The following is a 26,816-nucleotide window of genomic DNA, read 5'->3' as shown; positions in this document are numbered from 1 at the left end:
AAATTATAAAAAATAATAACACATTATGTACAGTGAGAATTTTTTTTTAACTAACCCTAAAATGGACGAGAAATTGGCTCATATTAAAGAAAAAATAAATTCCAAATTTTTCAACAAAACAATTTATACGGAAACAATATTTATAAATATTTTATTATTAAGGTATATTGCAAACTATAGTCTGGCCATTGATGAATGAATTAAACAAGTTATTAGAAATCTTAGTCGATAATGTAAGTAAAAAAAATGTATGGCATATTCATGTATTTTTTTTCTATTTTTAATTCATTGTTTACACCATTATAACAGAGTAAAAAATGTAAATACTGCTTAAAAATGCTGTATTTAAGTGTAAAAAAATATTTAAAATACATCATAATTTTGAGATATTTAAACGCAGTTTTTGGGCGCTCTCTGTTGATGACGTATAAGTACGTGATCTGTCAATTGGTGACAGTTCAATGTATAATTTACACTTTAAAAAAATGAATTTACAACACAGAATTTACACTCGTTATTGTTAAGTTTTCTAATAAAAAGCAGTAGAATAGTATAATTTAATGAAATACCATATAAAATGTAAGTAATTAATATCATAAAGTATGTCAACAAATTTGACAAGCCCGCGTATTTTGATCCGTCACGTCTGTATAAAAATTGGAATTTCCGTTTTAGAAATTTTTAAATGCCCACACTGAATTTCTACTTTTATTAATTAATTTTAAGTAATTAAAAAGATATTAATTACTTAAATAATGGTTTAGTTGAAATGTTAAGTCATTAAAGTTACGGAAGAAAAATAGTTGAACCAAATTTAAATTTCATGAATATTCCCTATTTCCAAATTTATTTCTAATGCAACATACCTCAAATAAAATTACAAAATTTATACTGTACGTAACTTGATAGCAACAATTTTCTCTTCCTGTACACATTCAAACACCGTGCTAAAATTTTTGGAAATTTCGGTAGCTACTAAAATGCTCTTCACGCGTCAATTCTAGGGTTATTTTATAACAAATAAAATCTAAGAAGTTTCATGATTAAATTACATAAAAATATCATATAAAAATAAACCAAATTATACAGAGTTGTACAATAAGATATTACCAGGTAACTGGGAAAGATTTTATCTAAAAAGATGTTTCCACTTATATGGAAGATATTTTGAGAATATAGTACCTGGATGACCAAGCTTCACTCGGTATTTTTTTTGTTAAAAAGGCACAAATTTTATCACTAATATAAGAACCATTTAAAATGTCTCCACACAAATACCAACTTGAATGTCCCGGTTATGTACTTCATTTAGTCGCCGATAGATGTCAGAGTCATATTTTTCAGTCAATACTTCTAAAAATAAAACCTAGGAACCTAGGTAGATTGCTTTTTCACCCCCAAAAACCCCCTGAATGATAATTTTCATGATTTATTGGAGCCGTTTCCGAGATCCCATCTTATCGAATTAACTTCGTTGAATTTGAAGTTTAAAGAGAAAAAAATGAAATGTTATTTTTCTAGCTCCATGTATAACCTTACTTTTTGTTACTTTTTAATCTTCAAGTTCAACGAAGTTAATTCGATAAAATGGGAATGAAGTTAATTCGATAGCAGTATTTGTTTTTCTTAAACCATTCGAAAAGTTTTAAACTTTTATATTGTGATAATTTTTTTATTTCTCTATTAAAAAGTATCATGTATATCCTTAAATGGAACTCATTAAAAAGTATATCCTTAAATGGTCTCTCATTTAAAAATTAAGGGACACTTTTTGAACAAAATATCTCCCATTTACTCTCATTTAAAGCAGAGAATCTTATTAGACAACCCTGTAAATCAATCTTTGTTTGCTTTACAAAAGCACAATTATTGTCAAAATTTAAAAATTAATTAAATAAAGTTATTCTTTGTTTATGTACTAAAATTAAATACAAGATCAGTTGATAAATGATTTCAAAATCGATACGATAACTTCTTTACCATTAATTTTTTTTTCATTTACATTTACAGGAATAAAATACAAATATTTTTGAAAAGTGTCTTTATTTTCCGGTACCATTCCCGTTCCATTCCATGTTTCTTTGCTGATTTTGTTTTTTGTTGTTAAAATTATATCAAGGAAATGATCTCTAAAAATTTTCAAATTTTTTTTTTAAATTTCACAGCACTGCAGATTAACTAGGAAGAAACACATAATACTATAGCATACTCAATAAAAATAAACGAAAATTTCCGATTTGAATTCCAAAAATTCATATGTAACTTATCATCTGATTCTTTTCCCAAAACAAATACTTGTTCATAATGGGATACAGATAAAAAGTATACTAATATCGTGTGTTATTCCCAATTTTCCGTATATATTAAAACATACCTAGCTCCATCTTCTGACATGGTATCACAAAAGTGCTGTATTAACCAGCTACCCTTTATTTTATCACGTATTGCTAAGTAACCAGGTGTTGTTGCAATTACTTGACAAAAATCTGCATTTATCATTGCTGCCTGTTCACTCGAAGGACCATCCGAGACTAGGTAGTGATCATCATCAAGATTTTCTTGGTCATTTCTTCTGGGCATTCTATGCTTAACTATATATAAAATTATAAAAATATTTCAGCATTATTTGGTTGTGCAGTTTATTCTACTCTTCAAAAATTGTAAATTGGTTTTTTTGATAATAGGGAATATTCATGTATTTTTTTTATATTTTTAATTCATTGTTTACACCGTTATAACAAAGTAAAAAATATAAATACTGCTTAAAAATACTGTATTTAAGTGTAAAAAAATATTTAAAATACATTATAATTTTGAGATATTTAAACGCAGCTTTTTTGGTGCTCTCTGTTGATGACGTATAAGTACGCGATCTGTCAATTTTTGACAGTTCAATGTATAATTAACACTTTAAAAAACTGAATTTATAACACATAATTTACACTCGTTATTATTAAGTTTCCTAATAAAAAGCCGTAGAATAGTATAATTTAATGAAATACCATATAAAATGTAAGTAATTAATATTATACAGTGTGTCAACAAATTTGACAAACCCGTACTTTGATGTCACGTCCGTATAAAAATTTGAATTTCCGTTTTACCACTAAAATAATGGTTTAGTTGAAATGTCCAGTCATTAAAGTTACGGAAGAAAAATATTTGAACCAAATTTAAATTTCATGAATATTCCCTATTACTCTAAATCAGCTTGAACATGAAAATAATAACATTTCTGGGAAAATGGAGATAATTTTTTATCTTCTTCTATTTTAGAAACTTGTCACGCTTAAGAATTCTTGGATTGCACACCAATAGGCTTGTTGACTAAATTTTTTTTATCACTTCAGGTGAAGAATTCTCACTGCGCGGGGAGAATTTGAAGTTGGTTTTTGAAAATCTTTGGAAGCACGCAAAAACATTTAAAATTCATAATTAAACAAAGGGGAATATATAGGTTAATGACGTCATTACCCGATATCACCATTGTTTTGCAAAAAGGAGATGGGAAAAAGTCTTTGAATGCTTACAACTTCAACGTTTTGTAATCAATTTTAATTCCACTTTCAAATTTTTCTATGGTATCAAGTCTAGTTTTACGTTTTTATGCGTAATATGACAAATTCAGGCAACTACCGTATTCTTGATATTTCTGATAATTTCAGGTGTACTTATTGATTTTACATCGCGGATATAAAATTCAGCTACACCCAGAATGAACATTATGTTCGCATCATATTTACACGTTGTTTATTCGGGTGTACGTATATTATGTGTGAAATTCGGATAAAAAACATTAAAAAATAAATAAAAGTACTCACTTCCTTCTTTTCCATCACCTTGGCATGCTTGTATCATAAGAATTTTCGGTTTTCCTAATAATTTTTCATTTTTCTTCATTATAAGTTTAATCATTTCAATTTCTACTGGTTTTCCATTCACATCAAAAATAACACCTATAAAAAAATATTTTTTTAATAGAGTCCGATATCGAATTAATTGAGTCACAGGATTCTACTTCTAATAACACCAAATAATTAATTATTAGTAATTAATTACTAGAATTAAATTTTTGTGGCGATAAAGAGCATATTTAAAAAATACATATACAGACCGTGTTCAAAAGCATTGCTAATAATCCAATAAATCTACGGAGGCCCAATGCTAAATTAGACAAAAGTGCTACCAAAAATAGCGTTTTTTGTTTACGGCTAATCAATGGTTAAATTAACTGAAAAAATTTGCAAAAGCCAAAAGAAAAAGTTTTCTTGCGATTAAAAAAAACATTTGATGGCCAAGCAAAATAATTAAATGAGAAAGTTATAGATCTCAAAAAAACCTATCGGTTGACGTATGACGTTGAGACCCGATTCGGAGACGTAGATGCCGCGAAAACTTGAAAAAATTAGCGAAAATAGTCGTTTTTACATTTGCTTATAACTTTTTTTCTTTTTCGATTTTAAAGTTGCTATTTAGTGAAGTTATGAGTAATAGATTCACAAATCTTTCCTCTTGGTCGAGAGACTTTGGTAGAGCGGTTTTTCGGGGTTTAATGTCTTCGCCTAGACACCTTCGAGCATTATATTTTAGTATCAAGCGAAATTTTTTATTTTTTGATTCCGAAATCGGGAAGTGCAGAAGCACTCGATCTTAACTGGATTATAGCCGTGGTTATACGAAATATAACAATTAAAAATATTTTTTTTTTTTTGTAAAGTAAGCATTTATTATAAACGTGTGCAAGTTTTAGAGCTCTACGAGTTTTACTTTTTACCGCAAAAACCCCATTCCAAAAAAATGCACTTTTTCATTGCCCGATTTCGGCATCAAAAGAATCACGAAGCAGTCTAGACGATGATTAACGCCCCTATGCATAATAATAACATTGAATTTAGAGCGTTATAACACATAAAAATTTCAATAATAATTACCGTTTTCACCATGGGATAAAATTACAACAACAAGACAACAATATTCTTCGTTGAAGTCCTTATTAATAGATTCTCTGATTTTTCGCTGAATATCAAGATAATCTAAATTTTCATATGTTACAACGTGAAAACCATACATTTCCCATATTTGGATCAATCGATCACGATCAAAATCTGTACCAGTTCTATCTTCAAAATCACGGTGAAAATTTTTTTGATTAATTATGATTACAAGTCCTGCTCTTTTTAAATCCATTTCGTATCGTTCTGATTCTAGTTTAACGCCATAATACGAACATAACAGAGGAATTTGTAAATTCTTACTCAAAAAAAGTGCAATACGGTACCAACAATCCTAAATAATAAAATAATATAATTATTTAACAAGAAAATTAAAAATATTCACTAATTCTACGAACGTTTAAAAAAACTTTAAATCGATAAAGGTTTTAAGTTCAAATGAGCTGAAATGTGGTATATTGAGTTGTATCCAAGATCGATTTATATTATAAAAGTGGGGTTCGATCTCTACAAATTTTTTTGGCATTTTCAAAGTAAGCAATCAATTGAAAATAAAATTTATTCTTGAATGTTTATGAATTTTATTAAGACACACTAAGATGTTGCCATCTAATTATTATTTGGCTGTATTTCTTACAGTAAAGGCCCATTGGTTGTAATAATTATTTGCGCCATAAAATTTTGAAATGCTATGCCCGATCTTCAAAAAAGGAAACAAGCATTGCTGCGAAAATTATCGAGGAATCTCCCTTTTAGATGTAGTGTACAAAGTATTGGTCCAATTAATTCGGGCAAGGTTAAGTGCATATGCTGATAACTTAGTTGATGAGTACCAAGGGGGCTTCAGGAAAGGAAAGTCTACTGTTGACCAATTTTTTACGGTTAAAGAGTTATTTAGTAGCAGTTGTAATAGTAATCTACCGTTGCATGTGCATTTTATTGATTTTAAACAAGCATACGACAGGATTATAAGAGAAAAGATGTTAGAAGCCTTGACAAAACTAAATATGCCTAAAAAATTGGTCAAACTAGTGCAGATGACATTGCATAAAACATGGAGTAAGGTAAGTTAGGAAGGAGGAATTTCCAAAGACTTTTGTGTAAAAAAGGGATTAAGGCAAGGAGATCCGTTGTCCACGCTGTTACTTAACTTAGTACTTGACGTCATAATCAGCTAGACAATATGGGTTAACAGTTAATGAAAGTAAAACAAAATATGTTAATTTACAAAACCATGATGGCGAAGCTGAAAGTAATCTATAAATTCAAACACCTAAGAAAACGTACTCCTTCCAAAGTTTTACAGATTTTGAATACGTAGGTGTCTTAATTACAGCAAATGCGAATGAAGAGATGGATATTAATAATAGGCTTCAGTACCTTGAGAAGCATCTTGCTATCCCCAATGGTATCAAGATCGGTGAAGGTCCGGATTTATAAAACAATGATTAGGCCGACGGTATTCTATGGGTCGGAAACGTGGGCTATGAACAAGGCAGTGGCTAATAAACTACTGATTTGGGAGAGGAAATTTTTAAGGAAAATTTATGGAGGTGTAAAAGATCAGTGTGGATTTTGGAGAAGAAGGGCAAATGAGGAAGTGTTTATGCAATGTATAGGAATCCCAACATTGTTAATGTTATCAAAGCACGGTGTGTAGGATGGCTGGGGCACACTGTCGGATGCCGGATAAAAGAATTCCGAAAAAAAATGATTACCGAAGGAGAGGGCAAGAAACTTATAAGGGGGAGGCCGAAAAGAAGGTGGATTGGAGCCACGATTGAGGATCTTCAACAGATCGGAATTAAGAACTGGAAAGAGAAGGCAATTAATAGGGAAAAATGTGTATAGAGATTGTAAAGACATGTTAGAATAAACAAAAATTAAATTCGCAATCAGTTACCTACCTTTAAAATATTAGAAGTATAGTGTTGAAAATCTGTATAAGATTTTTTAATTATTGAAAAAAATGGTGGTAAATTATTAAAAAATGTCGAAATTTTCATAAAATTCTGTGTTTTGGAATTTTCCTCCTGCCTTTTTTTACAAAGATACATAAAAAAGAAAATCGAAAAAGTAAGGGAAATAGTAGAAATGGTAGGTTGATTCAAAGTGATATATTTCCTTGTCATATTACCAAGTTCAAGGTATACATATAAAGTGAATAAAATCAGTACCGCATAAAAACTAAATAAATTAAGCAGCTCATTTATAATGTCACTGATGTAAATATAATTGTCAATGCGTTCAGTGTTGTCACTAACTTTTATCAAATTCTGATACAAACAATTATTTTCAAATATTTCGATCTTTTCCATTTTTTGTAAAGGGTACTTTTTAAGAGAATCACAAAAAATTGAGGCTATCCATATTTTTCGTATATACAAAAGAAATTTTATAACAACAATTATTAAGATGCACAAAACACATACAAATAGTACAATAAGTGAATACAAAAGCAACATATATCCTATATCAGACAACATAATGAATAAATTTCTGGAATATACAAAAAAAACTAAAGATTTTTTTTTAGGTATTATCTAATTTAGTTATTGACTAATGAGACATTTTAGACGAAAACGTCTTAGAGACATTAAACAAAAAATAATAGAAGTTTATAGGTTAAACGAATATTCCTAGCAGGTTTACAAAATACAAACATTACCTACTTTATGAATATAAATGTCAAAATATCATAATATCTATGGCAATGATTTTAGTACAGGAAAAATAGAATATTTAGGCGACAAAATATGTACGACAATAGGGAATATACATGTATTTTTTTTATATTTTTAATTCATTGTTTACACCGTTATAACAAAGTAAAAAATATAAATACTGCTTTAAAATGCTGTATTTAAGTGTAAAAAAATATTTAAAATACATTATAATTTTGAATTATATAAACGCAGTTTTTTGGCGCTCTCTGTTAATGACGTATAAGTACGTGATCTGTCAAATTTGACAGTTCAATGTATAATTTACACTTTACAAAAATAAATTTACAACACAGAATTTACACTCGTTATCATTAAGTTTTCTAATAAAAATCCGTAGAATAATAGAAATCAACGTAATACTTGGTAATACCAAACAAAATATAAGTAATTAATATCATACAGTATGTCAACAAATTTGACAAGCCCGTATTATGATGTCACGTCCGTTTAAAAATTTGATTTCCTGTTTTATAAATTTTGAATTTTTCTCACTGAATTTGTACTTTTATTAATTAATTTTAAGTAATTAAAAAGTAATTAATTACTAAAATAATGGTTTAGTTGAAATGTCCAGTCATTAAAGTTACGGAAGAAAAGTATTTGAACCAAATTTAAATTTCATGAATATTCCCTATGACACTTTATTAATTAACTTTATCTTGGCACTAGAAATAAAGATATCTACAGAGACCTACCAAAATTTTGGAGTATTTCACTCTCCCTTGAACTTTTTTTTTACTTGATGTATAGTTATTTCATACTTCCTGAGCAGGGAGAAAATTTAAAAAAATGCAAATTACAAATAACTATACATCAAGTAAAAAAAAGTTCAAATAAAAGTTCAACAATCAAATGAAAAATGATTGAATGAAATGAATTAGAGATGAAATGTAAAAGCTGCTGATTCAGTCAATATAGACGAAAAAAAGGCCGGACCTGGAAAAAATTACAATAGTGACTCTGAGGTTATAGATCGTTAGGGGGGCATGTAAATAACTTTAAAAAAAATTAAGAGAATTTTTCGTTCCGCTGTTTTTGAGAAAATCCAAAAAAATGTGGAAAAAAAATTTGGGATGCGTTTTTCTCGGAATCTATTGGTTTAAGGGAAAAGTTTTTCAAATAAAAAATGTAGAAGACATTGTCAGCTACATTTTATGTCATTGGAGCAACGTCATACGAGTTAAATTACAAAAAGTAGGTGGCGTTAAAGTATCAAAAAAAGGGTTTCTTACGATTTTCATTAAGAAAAAATGATGTTTTTGTAAAAGTGTAAATGAGAAAGTTGTTTGACTCAAAATTAGCTTCAACTTTTATTTAAACAATTTTTATGAAAAACTTACCGTTTCCGAGCTATAGTAAAACAATGTATGTTTAAAATAAACCAAGGAAATCAAGTACTCCTTTTCAAAATTTTAAAAAACTTAACTTTCAGATTTTTTAGCAAGCTGTATTTCAAAAACGGTAAGTTTTACAAAAAAATTGTTTAAATAAAAGTTGAAGCTAATTTTGAGTCAAACAACTTTTTCATTTACACTTTTACAAAAAAATCATTTTTTCTTAATGAAAACCGTGGAAAACCCTTTTTTTGATACTTTAACGCCGCCTACTTTTTGTAATTTAACTCGTATGACGTTGCTCTAATGACATAAAATGTAGCTGACAGTGTCTTCTACATTTTTTATTTGAAAAACTTTTCCCTTAAATCAATAGATTCCGAGAAAAACGCATTCCAAATTTTTTTCCCCATTTTTTTTGGATTTTCTCAAAAACAGCGGAACGAAAAATTCTCTTAATTTTTTTTTAAGTTATTTACATGCCCCCCTAACGATCTATAACCTCAGATCCACTATTGTAATTTTTTCCAGTCAAAATGCCAGATTTACTGTACCATAGCCCTTATAAAAAAATTAACAACTTTTGTTTGAATCATTTTTTCGTAAACATCACTGCATTACCCGTGAGGACGGACGCAACTTAAGAAAAAACTTTGGTGTCTGTGATGTGGTATGTGATGTTTGATTAAGAAATATTTCAAACAAAAGTTGTTTATTTTTTTATAATATCTAATTTTTACATGTAAACTTTTATTTTCAAGATGGGTTCTTTTTTCACTCGATCTTCTAGAATGTTTCATAAGACCACTATTTGAAGCTACGTGCAAATTTTCAACTCTCTATCTTTTATAGTTTTGGAGAAAATGGACAAATGTTTTGTCCTAAGTTGTTCTCTCGCGGGTAAATTTTTATCACTTGACTTTTTTCACCAAGCGTTATAAAAATAAATTCGAAAGGGTATTCCACTATTTTTGAAAAAGTACCTCAAAATGTTGATTTTGCTTATAAAAATACACCAAAAATTTATTTCGGAAAAATACACACGCTTTCGTGCCAAAAACTTAAATTAAATTTTAAACCTTTTTTAAACTGTCAAAAACGCGGGCATCCAATTTGAAGACGTAATATCGGTATTATTATACGAAATAACACAAATAAGTTTGACAGATATATTAATAGACATCTGATTATAATAAATATAAGTACTTATTATCTATGGATATATTATACCCAGCTGTCTAAACTGAACTAGCTAAGGTCTATGGCTCATACCGATATTACATCACAGCAGGGCTTGCCCGCGTTTTAGGTCACGTGATACAAGTTTAAAAATTACGATTTTTAATTTTAATATTTTAAAAGAAAAATGTGCTATTATGACTCGAAATCAGAATATTTAAGTATATTTTTACATAGATTTTAACTTTTTTCAAATTTCATAATTTATTTTTGACTAACGATAACACCATATTTTGTCATCACCAAAATTGATGATTACCGACTATAATTTCTGATAACTTCATTTAATTTAATCACAGATGTCAACACTCTCATTCATTAAATACCTTAATATTAGTTCACTTTTTTAACTATTTTATTAAAATATTATTTATACATTAAGCAATATCAAAATACAATAAAAACTTTATTTTATTAATTTATTTAAAAAATAATAATAAAGCATAATTTCTACGCTTCACTTTAACTTCAAGGCACAATTATCCTTTTATATACAAAAATTAATATTCATTTCTTCTTAGATCCTTAAAATGACCATGACCAAAATAATAGATTTTTTCCTTCACATTTTAATGACGTCTTCCATAGTATGTTAAATTTTTCACTATTTTTCTAACCACTACGTATTTCAACGACATAAATGTTTATTTTCGACCAATACTCAACATCGTTTAATAAAAACACAAAATTGCACAGAAATTTACTGACGTTGTATCATGTGTACAGGAATGAAATATAAATATTTACTAAGGGTATTTGGACCAACTACTGGTACCATTCCAGTGCCACTCCATCTTTTTTCTCTGATTTTACTTTTTGTTGTTAAAATTATATCTTCAAAATGATCTCTAAAATGTTTATAGATAGTTATTATTAGTCTTTTGTAGCAGGTTTTTACTTCTGTGCAGATTAAGTGGGAAGAAAAACAATAAATTACAGGGAATGTACTTTACACATACGGTATTGTAAATCAGGGCCAAAAGTACTTACATATTTACGTCCCTTAATGTTATTAGTAAAAGACGAAAGGCGCGGACTCTCCAAGACTTGCAGTGCTATGGCTATGGAGGGTGGAGTTTTTAAAGAAGACCATCTTAAATAGGGTTTAAAGTTAAAAAGATTATATAAAAAATTTAAACCTTTCTATCCTACTTTTATTTGAACACTTCTTTTAAAATTTATACCTTTGCTACAACAACGCCATCCTTATTTAATGTTTTTCGGTGGAAACTTTTGATACACTGAGATGGTCCTCCTTACCTCTACCCTCCATACCTACGGTATACACTTATTATTCTAGTTCAAGATATCAGTTTATAAGATATATGATTGTTTGTTTGTTACGCTTTCACGCAAAAACTAGTGAATGTACAAACTGTACAACAACGTAGCTCATACATCAGAATAACACATGAGCTATAATTTATGAAGATATATTTTTAAAAAAAATTAAATTTATTCCGACATTTTACTGCTCCATCTGTGATCGTCATTTTGAACCATAAATTAAAGATTTCTGTAAACATTTAAAATAGTAAGTGTAAAACAATTCATGCCCATCTTTTCTGATATACTCAATGAATTATGACTATATTACATTTAAAAAATTGAAAACTGTGCATATATTTTAGCTGTGTAAAAAAATCCCCTTTGAGTGTTATGGAAGAGGGATAAGTGAGATCAAGAGAAGTAGAGGGTATATTGGTGGTTTTTACTTTTAAGCCCAGTGAAGCGGGCGGATATCAAACTAGTCAATTCATAATATACAATATAACATCAAGCAACTTAAGATATGTATTGTAAAAACTTCAACCCTCAGAGATGAATACATCATTATCAAATTACCACGGATTTAAACATACCTAGATCCATTTTCTTCCAGTGCTTCACAAAAGTTTTGTATTAACCATGTACCCTTTGTTTTGTCACGTACTGATGAATAACCAGGAGTTGTAGCAATAATTTGATAAAAATCTCCATTTACCATAGCCGTTGGTTCTTTTTTACTGGAAGGACTATCATCAGTTAAATTTTCTTCTTCATCACAATTTTCTTTTTCATTTCCTGTTTTCTTTGATAAAGGAATAGCTGCATAAAAATAATTTAAAAAATAATAAATTTATTTTCCTTAAGGTAATATAACAGTATTAACTACTTTTTTTAAAATTTATTCGAAAAATCGTAGTTCTCTACTTTAAGAGAAAAGAAATTTTTAACGTACCGTTTAAGAGATATAATTAAAATTATGCAAAAATACGTGGGCTCTTATGAGTGCCTTTGTTTAATTTTACCGGAAATGTTTGAAAAATTGGCACAGTTCATCTACAGTAAAAAAACTTGATGTATTATTATACCATGCATATATGAAATATACATAGTATATTAAGTTTAGTCCCAAGTTTGTAACGCTTAAAAATAATGATGCTAGGAAAAAAATTTTGTCATAGGTGTTCATAGAATCACCTAATTAGTCCATTTCCGGTTGTCCGTCCGTCCGTCTGTGGACACGATAACTCAAAAACGAAAAAAGATATCGAGCTGAAATTATTACAGCGTACTCAGGACGTAAAAAGTGAGGTCAAGTTCGTAAATGAGCATCATAGGTCAATTGGGTCTTGGGTCCGTAGGACCCATCTTATAAACCGTTAGAGATAGAACAAAAGTTTAAATGTAAAAAATGTTCCTTATCAAAAATTAAACAACTTTTGTTTGAAACATTTTTTCGTAAACATCACTGTTTACCCGTGAGGGCGCCAATTAGGCGGAAATTTTATAATATGTGTACAAACTATACACTAAATGTGGGTCGGTAATGCAGAAACCTATAAAGTCATTTACATATGTACTATACTTTATTAGTTACGTATGTGTCACATGTTTGTATGTATAATGTGATAAAGAAATCAACACTGACTATGCATGGTATTTCAACAATTAACTCAGTCAATTGTTTGTTTTCACTTGTTTTTTTATAGTTTTATTTGTCTTTGTTTTCTGTCAATAGCCATATTAGGAAGATATATTTAAATGTTTCGCGTTCTGGCAGTTTTTCGGTTGACAACAGCGATGAATTCAACTTTGCATAGTCTCATAACATACCTTAGTAATTAGCAATGTAGAAGACGATGCGCACAGAGTTTTGCAAAAGTTTTTTCAGTATCTCGCAGAATAGGGAATATTTATAAAAAAAGTTTTCGCATTTCTTAACAAAATACCTAAATACCGTAAAAGGGATGACAAAAAGTGAAATTAAAATTTAAATCAGCCTAGAAATGTGGATGATATAAGCATTTAAACTACTAATTAGACAAATAATAGAAAGAGGGAGGGCTTGGAGTTTATATAGAAATCAAATGCTATGTTTGCTATATAAACTCCAAGCAAAAGTCTATTTTACTAGAAAGAGATACAAAAAAATCTTTGATGGGTTTTATCTTGATTGTTTTTATAGTCATAAAAATAATTTTGCTCTGCTGTTTGATATAGACCACAAGCCCATGCTGAAATTTTTCGGGTGAAATGATCCAGTATAAAACATGCCGAAAAAGATGCTCTTAAATATAAGAGTAAGCTTAAGCACCAGGTGAGTACAAGTGAAAATATGGATGTCACACCTCTTGGTACTGGTAAATGTGGCTAAGTGTGATAAATTGACTGCGATAAGTAATAAACCCTAATTGTGCTAAAGTATTAGTTGCTTGAATTCATCAGAGATACTCGAATTGATGATTGGTGTTTGTTTTAAAAAACTATCATTATGTAAAATTTTAGACTATTTATAATTAGAAAGGAAATGAAATTACGTACCCCTTTCCCTCATAGTGCCTTGGCATGCTTGTATCATTAGAATTTTCGGTATGTCTAATAATTTTTTTTTCTTCTTAATTTTGTGTACAATCACATCAATATCTGCCCTTTCTCCATCCACACCCAAAATAGCACCTGCAATTTAAATGATTTCTTTAAAATGAATAATAAATGAAAAATAAATTGTAAAAATGAATCAATCTATTAAATATTTATGCAACTATGTATTTGGTCTAAAAAAACTGACTGTTGTAGAAACATTTTCAAAGATAGGGGAATTTTGATAATTCACATTGCACATGCACTTGAAATGGGAATAGGGTTACCACCTCTCCATATTTGTTCGGGAGACTTCCGAAATCGTGTCATCTCTCCCGATATCAGCATAAATTCTCCAGAGTTAAGTGAAAATAAGATATTTTTTGTCTACTTGTTTCATATTCAGGTAAATTCGACAATTCTGAGCAGCTTACTTTTTAAATTTCATGACGCGTATTTATTTAAATATTTAATAACGGTAAAACTGAGTACACAAAACATGAACAATTTCGGACAGTATTATAATTCGATGGTATACTTGATTAATTTCCCCCGAATATCTGGTTTATCACCCAACTTTCCGTAACTTTAACGTGGAAATCCTAAATTGGAAAGTTTTTCCTGAAGAAAAAATATTTTCAGTACAAATAAAGTTAGTACAAATCGTTTTAGAAGACAGCTGTGGTTATGTGTACCCCTGTTTCGGTTACAAATGTGTCGATTTAGGACGTCGAAACCATACAGTTTGTCTGTATAATAAATTTATAAGTTGTAAAGCGAATAATTCTATAATGGAGAGAGTTGGATCGAGTTTTACTGCAGTAACAAAGTATTTGTTAAATAATTGTACATATTCTTTAGACGAAGTGTTGTTCTGACCCTTAGACACGATTTTTCTTTCATTTGAAATTTATAGATAAGCACTTTTTGTTATTAGGTGACTTACAAATTGCTTCTCAAGTTGTATTATGTATAGATAGATTTGTGTATATTTATTTCATATGTACTTTATTGGAAAGGATTTTTATTCCTTAAATATTTGACTTCTCAGTTGAATTGATAATAAATATTACATTGAAATTTAAATTATATTTTTTTCATTTTCAAAAACAAATTTTTGTTTTTTATTTTATTTTATCACGTATCTATTCAACAGAGAAAATCGTTTAGTTTGAATTATGTAATTTACAGTTTAGAAATTTTGTATTTCAATTTAGTACCATTTGTATTCCACATCCTTAACCTAATCACTCTGTATACTCGTGCGGCATTCGATCTTTGATATCAGATATCCTACCTATGGATTTCCTAACTAGGGCAGCCATTGCTGCATACCTCCCTCTTCCTTTTTGTTTTCCCCATCCCTTTTTTATGACATGTTCTGTACAATGTTTGAAATGAATAAATTGAATTAAAACGGTTTACCTTGTTTGTTAATTTATACGAAAAATAATATATGAAATTATGGGAGATTGCGCTACTTATAAACTTGAACAAAACTTAAAGAATAATAACTTAAATATAAAGAAAAATTATAGCTACCGTTTTCACCATGTGATAAAATTATCACAACCAGACAACAATATTCTATGTTAAAGTCCTTATCAATGGATTCTTCAATTTTCTTCTGAATATCAAGAAAGTCTAGGTCTTCGTGTACAACCACCTTAAACCCAAACATTTCCCATACATTCTTCAATCGATCACGATCAAAATCTGTTCCTGTTCTATCTTCAATATTATTACATTTAAAGTTTTTTTGATTAATAATTATCACTAGTCCTGCTTTTTCTGGATCCATTTTGTACCGCTTTGTTTCATCTACTTCATAGTAAGAACATAAAGACGTCATACTGTCCGGATTGTTTCTACTTTTATCCAACACTAATTTTTTTCTAAATGTAGTCGCAAGTAATTCTTCATACATTTGATTTGCACGACTTACACTCGCTTCTAATCGCTTACCAAACAATCTTCCTAAATTTAATTGTTCAATTAAATTGATCAATTTTGTAAGATCGTTTGTATTATCATACGCAATATTTATGTAGCGTTTCGACATCCAATTTAATATATGCATTTCGAGATATTGATTGTCTATCGTAAAAATTGATTGTTGTTCATTTTGTGCCATCAAATCACATTGAACATTCTTGACTAATGTATCAATCACATCCTTGTCTAAATCTTCACATAAACGATATAACGCTTTTTTTACAGGATGTAAATTGATCGTACATTCGTAATTTAGAGGTAAAAAACGTTCTTTCATCTCCACTTTCGAAAATTCTGTGAAAATAAAAAAATCTTATTCAATACATTTCCGTTCTTCACATATTTTTTGCATCGTGCATATTTTTTGCAGTAGTGAAAAAACAAAACGGCAAAGTTTTCCTCAGCTGTCATATGACCAAAAAGTCTCAAATTTGCTGATACGATTAAAAAATGGAATGCAAATTTTGAAATACAAAATTTTTTGAATAAAAAAAAATCATATTTTAACATCTGATACATAAACCGTGACAAAATAGTACAAATCTTTGCCGTTTGAACGCTTATTATCGGAATAGCTCACGGTTACAATGCCCATTCGAAATCTTCTGCAACTAAAAATATCAAATGGAATTTTTAAAATAAATCGCTATTTGCAGCCTTAAACGAGAGTAAATCAGTACAGCAGTAAGAGAAATCATGCGGTTTCTACGGGCCTCCTGTAAGATTGGATACGGCAGTAATCTGTTAATCGCGCAGTAACTCCAAGTATGGCCATGAACTACATTTTTACCATCTATTTTAGCTGATATCTAATAATGAAAATAACTAAAAACCTAGCCAAAAAGGTCATTTATAATAATATATAGCCTCAAGTGAAGCTGACTAACATGCTCATTTCTTGACATATACAAATTCTAAGTGACTTATAAACATGATACAAAAATTCGGTTTTTTATATTCGACGCGGAATTGTTTGAAACCTACAGAAAAAATCGAAAACTTTAACTTTTTCATCAATTCAAATTAATAGAATAGAATCGAAAATAATACAATACAAAATTCTATGTAATCTGAAACTAAGCGATAAAGTTTTATAGAAGCTGCTTAAGGCAGACATTACACAAGGTAAGAATAAAGAAAAGTTGAATTAGATGGTAATATCTGCAGAAAATTTTCATATATGACATATTATGGAGAGCACATTTGGCATAAACAAGTTCTCTGAAAACTTTTTGATAAATTACACCGGTATACGTGATTAATAATTATTTTTAATTATAAGATAATCGAATTCGATCATAATTCAGCCTGTGAGAACATGTGAAGCAGTTATTCGGATTTCGCATTGTTATGTCAGTGGAACTTTCTTCAAAAAGTCATTTCATTCAAATTTCAGTGTTTTTACAACACGAACAAAAACATAAAAACCATTTTAGTTTTCATATTATTGATTTATACAGATTTCGATTAGCCAGTCAGTGATAAAAACGCAAAATATATATTTACCTAATTTTCTTAAAACTTTATAACATTGTACATTTGTTAATGCTTCCAATAATGTTTCTTGCCACTTTGGATTATTATTTTGAACACTTCGCACCCATTCACTTATTAATCCCACCTGGTTACCAGTTACTCCTGCAGTTACTTTTGCAATAGATAACTGCTCTAATGCAGTGTGTGCATTATCATATAGCAAAAATACAAGCGATACGATTTCATAGAAATCTAAATCTTCTTCTAAACGATTAATGGACTCAAATGTTAAGGGTAATGGAATTATTGGAGATTGAATAGATGGTGGTGCCGAAAATGACGCGTCACTGCGATAATTATTTCTATTTATTCCAATCATGTTGTAAATACACTAAAAATTAAAAAACACTTTTCACAAAAAGTCGAATTTCTCAAAATAGATTTTATAGAAATTCGATTATATCTGACTATTCAAGTATGTGAAGTCAGCTAACACAGCTTGTCACAGAATATTTTATTATGATTCAGATACTTAATCATAAAACCAATCTTGGTATTCCCCCATTTATTGAGAATTCATTTTCTATTACTTTCATAAAAAAACAAAAATTTCGCAGAGCTTAACATAAAAAAAATAAATTCCTCTACGAATATCACTTACTTGTAAAATATGTCTACCATAAAGTTTTAAATTTTCTAGACAAGAAAAGAAGATATTGAAAAAATGAGGCTTCAAAATTTTAAAACAAGCTTTCGGAATACATATAAATATGGTAATTGAAATAAAAAAACATGAAGACACAAATGAAAGAACTCTGTATAAGTATGATTGTAAAAACCAATATTGTATAAGTTGATAAATTAAAACAATTAAGAAAATTGTAGCAAATAATTCAATTAAACTTTCTTTAGGAACCATTACTCGAATATGCAATAATTGTTTTTACTAAAAATAAGTGTTGACATTTCTAATCATATTTAAAAATGTTAAAGTTTATCATCAAGCTGTAGCTGACACTTCACAATAGGTAAGCTAGGGGTGTCAATGACAATGATAAATATTTATCGTACAAAAATTTGTTTACCATAACCGTGGTATAGACTATAGAGAATTAATACAATATGTTCTTGGGCAGTGCCTCAGGGCTGCCAGATTGTATAGTCGGATACAAAAAGTGTATAATATGGTTATTTTATGTATACAGTTTCTATAGCAGATTGCCTCGTATAAATGGATACAAAAATACAAATTCAAACGTGAAGTAAATTTTGTGAGTTAAAATATCCATTATTTGAAATAACGAGAAATCGGACATTTCTTAATCGTGATGCGCTTGTCGCTCTTTCGAAAACTATTCTAATCGAAATTGGCGCTCTCTGAGTAATATTCGTTAGCATTACAAGTAAACGTAAAAGTGACTCTTTAATCCAGCGCCACTTGCTACTGGAATTGTTTTTTAACAATTTTGTCGCTTTGTATAATGAGATTTGATACTGTATAATTTCAGTGACCGAGCGGTATAAAATAAGTTCATAAGTTGGCTCTACTGGCAGCCCTGGTATCAGGTGTCGCTATCCAATACCTATGGATTTCTATTAGGTTTATACAAAGGTTAATACCGGGCAGTGCTGCCAATGTGCGGGTAATTACCCGATTTTCGGGTAATTCGATGTTTGATGGGTAATTCCGCGGGTATTTTAAATTCCCGGGTAAAATCGGGTAATTCTCTTGTTTGCCATTACTAATTCAAATAATAAATTAATAACAGTTATTTTTAGATAACATTATAGTATTGTCAATTTGTTATTAGTTTTACCTTTTTCAAATGTATCAGTGGAAAGAATTTTTAGCGATCTGAAAAACATTAAAACTGACCATCGTAATTGTTTGAGTTCTAAAACACTTAAATCTTTGATAGCAACTAAAAATTTACTGTCAAAAAATGACAGCATTCTCGATTTTGAACCATCGGATAAAATGATCAACGCTAATATTTGAAGTAGTAATTAAAAAATAATTATATTTATTGTTTGATGGTTTAAAGCTTATTTAAGTTATTGTTGTTTAGTTTATAATTAAGAATATATTTTAAACGCTAGGGAATACCAAATGTATTAGACTGATATTTATTGTTTGATGGCTTAAAGCTAATTCTAGTAATTTTAGTTTAATTTATAACTAAGAAAAGAATATATTTTAAACTCTAGTGTATGCCAAATGTATTACATTGGTACTTGTTTGGCTTAAAGCTATTTTTGTTAATTTTTGTTTAATCTATAACCAAGAATAAATTTAAACGCCAGTGAATACCAAATGTATTGTATGTATTAGAATATAAAATTTCTTTAATTTTTTAAATATTTATTTTAATAAATTAAACCACATACTTTATTAATTTAAATTATTTATGTATACTCATGAATACTTCAGTATTTCAAATTAAAATTTAAAGTTCAAACGTTTTTGTGATTTCGCGCGAAAAAAAAATATTTTATTAGTTGGCGGGTAAAACTCGGGTAAAGAATCATAACTATCGGGTAAAATCGGGTAATCTCGTTTGAGAAAACGGGTAAATCCTAGTCCACTCATTGGCAGCACTGATACCGGGATAGCTCCTAACTAAGCCAGCCATAGCTGCATACCTCCTCCTCTTCCTTTCATTTTCCCCATTACTTTTTTATGACATGTTCTGTGCACTGTTTTTATTGTTTAAAAAAATTATGGATTTTAATTGAATTGAATAAGGCTGCAATTCAATTGTTTTATTTAAAATTGAACCAGAATATTGTGCCATTTGGAAATGGGAAATTATAAATCGTTTAAAAACAAAAAGTTTGGAACAAATTATATGTCCTTTAATTACAATCACAGATTATAGTTTTTAATTTAAAACAGATCTGTAACTCCCTGTAAAATTTTTACTATTTTCGTTCCCTGAAGGTGCCTTTCTTCAGGTGGCTCTACACGTTTTATTCGTGTAGGGGCATCTATTAGTTTTGATAATAATTTATCCAGTTCAATGGTTGTTGGGGAAACAATATTTTATATATTTTTAAATAAATAAACAATACGTCTTTCAAAATTCGTTTATATGTCATTAAAATTCGTTAAATTTCTTTGTGTGTATTCTCAATTGATTGTCTTTATTAAAATTTTGTGGATTATTTGAATAGTGGCATTATTTAAGTAATTTGGCCGTTTGCAATGTGCCCCTGTTCATTAACTAATTAGTGTAATTTAGTCGTTTTAGATGTGTTTATATTATTTTCCTATTTTTTATGGCATGTACTGAGCCAGTTTATTTTAGCGCTTAGGACGTGTTGATCATGTTGATTACATTTAGGTAGTGTTTAATTGTGATTATATTTGACTATTAACGAAATAAAATGGTTTTACATTGCATTTAACTTACATCAAACTAATAATTAATTGTTATTAATAATGTTAATATTAAAATAAATATGCTATTTTATTTCAAATATTGCAATAAATTATTATTTTATTAATATTTGTTATTTTATTTAAAAAACTTCACATTATTTAATTAGAAGACAAATAAATACAAAAAAATTTTTAAAAAAATGATATATTTCGAATAGTACCTAATTCCCGCCATTTAAAAAAATAAATAAATAGTTTATTGTAAGTGCCTTTCTCCAGGGGGCTTTTTGGACAACATTTCATGCAAATTTCATGGACAGTAGAGTTGCCTATCTTATAATCTGTGATTACAATAGTTTTAGAGCCACTGGTAACCACTTTGATATATTGACGTGTCCCAATCAAATGATAACACTGCTACACTATGGTTCAATTTAAAACTAAGATACATTTTTTTAAGTTCGAAACATCTTGTACGAATCAAAACAAATATAATTTAAGTTAATTAATGATTATAATGATATCTTATGTGAAATAATTCAAGAAAAATGGTTAAAAATAGCAATGGTCGATTTATATTGTATGCGGCGGGTATATTTAATTGTTACTTTTATTTTGGAATATTACAAGAACGTATAACACGAGGAAAATATACGATTACTGAATTAAATGGTAATAATGAAACTGTTGAAACGACTGAAAGATTTACATACATGTTAGCATTGTGTGGGGTACAATGTTTGGCTAATTATTTGTTTGCAAAGGGACTATTATTCTGCTGGCCACAACAAGAGGATAAGACACGTAACACTTATTATGCAAGTTCATCGTTCACATATTTATTAGCTATGGTTTGTTCAAATATGGCACTTCAATGGGTACCTTATCCAACGCAGGTATAATCAATCATAAATTTTTAAATAATTGCACTTCCAGTAGTAAAAAAAAAGTCTACAAGGAAGTGAATTTGTAACTACATGATTACATTTTAAAGGAGAGAAAATACTTATGACTAACAAATACCGTATAATATCCTTACAAGGATCCTCTACAAATAATTTTTCCTTGTCAATGTCAAAACATTCAGTTTTAAGGTTCAAATACCGCATAGGAAAATTTTCAAAAGATTAAACTGTAAACGTGGAATATAGCATAAGAGATAACAACGCCGCAAAAAAGTTGATTTCAAGACATAACTATACTTGTAAATTTTCTTGTTTTGCATTTTAAGAAAAAAGCCATTCTTTATAAGAAGTTTTGCTTATTATGAAAAGTATGTTAGAATATTTAAAATTTCTAAATAATGTATAGGGTAGCCAAAAATTTGATATCACTTTTTTTTTTTGGGTAAACTACCCTTCGTTTTTAAAAGTTGATAAAATGTTAACAAAAAAGTTACTCGAAATTAACAATTATGACTCTATACAAAATATCAAGCAGATCTTTCCAACTTTGACTCCATTCTTGGATGTTTATCCAAGAAAATAAATTTTCTGTTTAATTTTCTAAACTAGTCCACAAAAAAATACATTATCGTATAGTACATGTTAATTGATTTATTATTATTTTCTTTCTTACGTTTTTTTTATAATTAGAGCTTTTGTTCAAATAAAAAAATGATGCTATAATTAAAGTACACGGATCTTCTTGATATTTTGTATAGAGTATAGAGTATAATTGTTAATTGCGGGTAACTTTTCTTAGTAACATTTAGCCAACTTATTAAAAAAAGGGTAGTTTACTAAAAATAAAAATAGTGATTCCAAATTTTTGGCTACCCTGTACATTATTAAGAAGTTTTAAATATACCTACATACTTTTCATAATAAGCAAAACTTCTTATAAAGAATGACTTTTTTTCTTAAAATGCAAACTAAAGAAATTTACAAGTATAGTTACCTCTATCCGGGATTAAGAATTTGTTTATCACATTTCGTTAAATGCCGTTTCAAAAACAATTTCAGTTTTTGAATGATTTTAAAACACATTTTGTTTATTCAAAAGAAATTTTCGTCAAAAACATTCCATGTCCATTAAGTTTACGATAAACAGTTTCCACAACGTCAGCATGTACCTTTATAGTAGTAAAAATTCATCTACGAACATTTAATTTTTCCGTAAAGCAAATAGTCACGATTCCATTCTGCATAACGGTACATAACTCAAAAATCAAGAATTTGATCCTGACGAAACTGGTATTAATTGTTTGGATTCTTTCAAAATCATTTCTAATCTACTCTGGTAATTTTCATTCATGTGTTTCTAACTTTTTAGAAAATAAAATATAGACTATGTTATTTACCGACAATTCAGCCATTCTTGCGTTATAAATGGTGTCACTAACACGACTTTGTCAGGTTCAGAATGTTTTGATCTGAAACCTTGAATCCAACAATCCTGGGAGAAATCCCTGGCGGTTAGCTGTGAGGTTTCTGCGGTTCGTCTGATCTCCACAGAATCCTATAGCTTCATATACTTAAAATAACATTTCTTATCCGAAGAGGTCTCGCCTTCAGGTGACAGACTGTTCTCTCCAGGAGGGCACAGACAACCCCCTTGGTGTAGGTGCTAGAGACCAATTTACGATAACTCTCTTATGTTTTATTTTTATTAATATGATGCTTACTTACTACAAAACGTAAAAAATTATTTTGAATTACAGGTCGTTGGAAAATCAGCTAAACCTATTCCTGTAATGTTACTGGGTGTACTTATTGGACACAAATCATACCCATTAAAGAAATATTTATTTGTTTTATTAATTGTATCTGGAGTAGTACTATTTATGTTAAAAGATAAAGCTAAGAAAGCTGACACCGAATCACATTTTGGTATTGGACAAGTTTTATTGTTGTTATCATTAATTTTAGATGGCCTAACTGGTGCTGTTCAAGTAAGTATTTTATTAAAAGTTCGGGTCCTGTTCAATACTAACGAGATATACAATCCTACATAGATTTATTTAAAAAAAAAAAAAAGAAGGATTTGGAAAATTAACTATATTATGAGTTATTTACAATTACTGGAGAGTGGCAGTAATCCGAACTCTCAGTTGTTCGTACGTTTAGTAATCCGAACATTTTTCATACTCCCTGTAAGGGGTCTCATTGTACCTCTCACTCTGCCCCATACCAATGTTTAGAATGAAGTATCTGCTGCCAACTTTAAATAATTATCCAGTCAAATTACACTTTGAAGGTTACAAAAATTCCCATAGAGCTAAAAATTGGTATGAATGTTCAATATACTATTATAAATGAATTGTGAAAAGTCCCCATCAATCCCCCTTGTTCAAAAAATTTTATTGAGGGGGGAAGTTTGCAAAAATAGGTTTTTCGCGTTTTTCAGCAAAACGGTGAGTTTTTCAGCAAAATGGTGAGTTTGCCACCAAAAATTGTAGATCATTCAATTTGCTACAAAATGTGTCTCTGCACCTTTTTTCATAAGTGCTGCCATTTTCGTGATATAGCGGTTCAAAGAATTGAACAAATTATTTTATTTTACATAAAAAACCAGGAGCTATGGATTGATTGATATCTTCAAAGATCATCACCTTTCGTTTCCAATTGTCTCTAGATAAAAATTTATAGATACCTGACTTTTTTATTGAGATAACTATTAATGTTTTGATTTTCTCTTTTCTGTCAGGAAAGAATAAGAGCCGAATCTGCTCCAAGTGGTCAACAGATGATGCTTAGTATGAATGCATGGTCGTGTGCATTTTTAGCAGTTGCTTTAACATTCACTGGTGAAGGATTTTCATTTGCAGCATTTTGCTCTCGACATCCTGAAGTATTACATCAATTAGGCACATTAGCCATTGCTGGTGCTTTAGGACAATTATTTATACTTTTAATGGTAAGCAGCTGATTAAAAAATCAACAAAAGTTATTTGTTTACTGATAACTTTACTGTTTTTTTAGGTCTCAGAGTATGGACCACTTCCATGTTCGATAGTAACCACAACTCGAAAATTTTTCACTGTACTTGGATCAGTGTTCATCTTTGGAAATGCGTTAAGTTTCCGACAATGGTTTGGAGCAGCAGCAGTATTTACGGGTTTATTTTTAGATACAATTTTTGGGAAGTCACCTCCAAAAAAAGTGAATATATCTAAATAATTTTAGCACAATTTTTTTATATTTATAATTGTATACATTACAGATGGCCACAGATTTGGCAAATTCTGAAAACCGAGTATTATTAAAGAATGGAATTCGATTAGAAATGTTAGGAAAATTTGAGAGATACAAGGGAACTTTACCTGAAATTGAATTTCATCATTTTAATTACACAGGTTTTCAAAAATGATTGGATCCCTTCGCTAATCTCATAACTAGCGATGCACTTTGAAGGAAAACGATCAGTGTAAACGTTGTTTGGTTCAAAGGTAAAAAATACTCTTTGATTTAAATAAAGAAGTATTTCAAATTTTATGTTAACTCTCTTTAAGGTTATTAACCGACTTCAAACAAAAACGGAGGAGGTTATCAATTCGACTATATTTTTTTCTGTAAAAATTCCAACTTCCATTTTTAATTTTCTTTATCGATAATTAACAAACAATTTATTGCTAATATAAACAGCATGTATTTACTCGATAGTTGTAACCCATTAATAGTTGTTTTTTCTACCACCAGACTGCGTGCCTCGATTTGTCAGTTCTTAATTCACTATATTTGTGAATAATAATGTATTCAGTTAAAATTGTGGGTAAAAATTTCATTTGATGACCGACCATCAGAGAATTTCAGAATTTAATTTTTGTGACCACCGTGTAATAAAAATTACGGCACTCTAATTAATTATAATTAGATTTATATATGAATCAAAGAAATTGAACATTTGACAATATTTATTAAACAATTAGTTTTTTTTTATGAACAAATGTTTTTTATTAAAAAAAAACTCCTTTCCCTAATTTCCATTTTAATAATGCCATGAATTATTGGTTTGAATAATAGAGGTCATTATTGCTTGATGAAAATAACGCACGTTAGAAAGTAGACTACCTGAATTGAATGATTTTAAAAGCAATCTGAATGTAACGAAAATAACTGCTATTTGCGTAGGTGTAATCAGGCCAACATCGTATGGATTACTTCAAACTCAAAAAAACAGATCTCGAAGATTATTAGATGCTTCAATCAATTTAAAGAATGAGTATCAATTAAAAATATGACCTTAAGTTAGCCCCCAATTGCAATTTTAAAAATATTCTTGTCATTTTTGGTCAAAATATCATTCATTTTTAATAATTAGTTCTGTATGTATTTCTTTTTCAAATTTAATATTTACTTTATTGATAAACAAATGATCATTTATATCAACAAATGAATTATTTGCCATTTTGTTATAATTCTCTAGTAAAACTTATCAATACATCACTTGTCCACCATTATCCACTAACCAGTAATCATCATAATAATCAATTCATAAATGCCAGAACATGGTTGCCAGAAAAATATTCAGCAAGTAACCCCACCTAGGTTGAAAAAAGCCTTATGTACTACTAATAGCTTACAGTTTGTTTCAACGAATTATATCTTTAGCGCGCAAAATTCAAAGCTTAGAATTGTCTTACTGTAATTAGTAATTAGTGTTGCTTAGTATTTAATTATATTACCACTGTTTATTTTTAAAATAAAAACTTGTTTTAACATTAACTTTTTGTTTATAAGATTGCACATAAACGTAAACGTAACCAGGCAACCGAGGTAACGAAAGCGTAAGTTAAACCTGGCAAAGTGACAATTCTGCTCCAGAAATATGCTTTCAGCCAAAAGCGTGTATACATAAGAACGTGAAACTGAATGAACATTTCAGGAGCAATTTTTTTATCCATAAATTTTTTTAAAAATATTTT

General features: G+C 29.1%; 3 protein-coding genes across 4 annotated transcripts; 1 reads left to right on the top strand and 2 right to left on the bottom strand.

Annotated features, from left to right (window-relative positions):
- Window positions 1-1,936: 1,936 nt before the first annotated feature.
- On the bottom strand, window positions 1,937-7,172 carry LOC123294066 (caspase-3-like). Its single transcript, XM_044875141.1, has 5 exons — window positions 6,860-7,172; window positions 4,932-5,286; window positions 3,822-3,956; window positions 2,375-2,591; window positions 1,937-2,129 (listed from the first exon to the last, which is right to left on the bottom strand). The coding sequence occupies exons 1-5, from the start codon at window positions 7,082-7,084 to the stop codon at window positions 1,937-1,939; spliced, it is 1,125 nt and encodes a 374-aa protein (XP_044731076.1). The 5' UTR covers window positions 7,085-7,172.
- A 3,535-nt stretch (window positions 7,173-10,707) lies between these two features.
- LOC123297642 (caspase-8-like) lies at window positions 10,708-18,333 on the bottom strand. The gene is made up of 6 exons (XM_044879390.1): window positions 18,230-18,333; window positions 17,599-17,959; window positions 15,640-16,386; window positions 14,059-14,193; window positions 12,114-12,339; window positions 10,708-11,099 (listed from the first exon to the last, which is right to left on the bottom strand). Exons 2-6 carry the CDS (start codon window positions 17,945-17,947, stop codon window positions 10,952-10,954), a joined length of 1,605 nt encoding a protein of 534 aa, XP_044735325.1. The 5' UTR covers window positions 17,948-17,959; window positions 18,230-18,333; the 3' UTR covers window positions 10,708-10,951.
- A 3,055-nt stretch (window positions 18,334-21,388) lies between these two features.
- LOC123301233 (solute carrier family 35 member B1 homolog) lies at window positions 21,389-25,740 on the top strand. 2 transcript variants are annotated; one of them, XR_006535427.1, is made up of 6 exons: window positions 21,389-21,846; window positions 23,613-23,843; window positions 24,599-24,808; window positions 24,874-25,053; window positions 25,115-25,340; window positions 25,404-25,740. XR_006535427.1 is itself a non-coding variant. In XM_044883971.1 (5 exons), exons 1-5 carry the CDS (start codon window positions 21,499-21,501, stop codon window positions 25,259-25,261), a joined length of 1,116 nt encoding a protein of 371 aa, XP_044739906.1. In that variant the 5' UTR covers window positions 21,389-21,498; the 3' UTR covers window positions 25,262-25,740. The 2 variants fall into 2 exon arrangements, 1 of the variants encoding a protein (XP_044739906.1); XM_044883971.1 differs by having other exon boundaries at window positions 25,115-25,740.
- The last annotated feature ends 1,076 nt before the right edge of the window (window positions 25,741-26,816 follow it).

This window comes from Chrysoperla carnea, chromosome 1 (genome assembly GCF_905475395.1).
Source record: "Chrysoperla carnea chromosome 1, inChrCarn1.1, whole genome shotgun sequence".
NCBI lineage: Eukaryota > Metazoa > Arthropoda > Insecta > Neuroptera > Chrysopidae > Chrysoperla > Chrysoperla carnea.
Note: the sequence above shows the minus strand (reverse complement) of the source record. Positions and strands in the feature narration are given on the sequence as shown.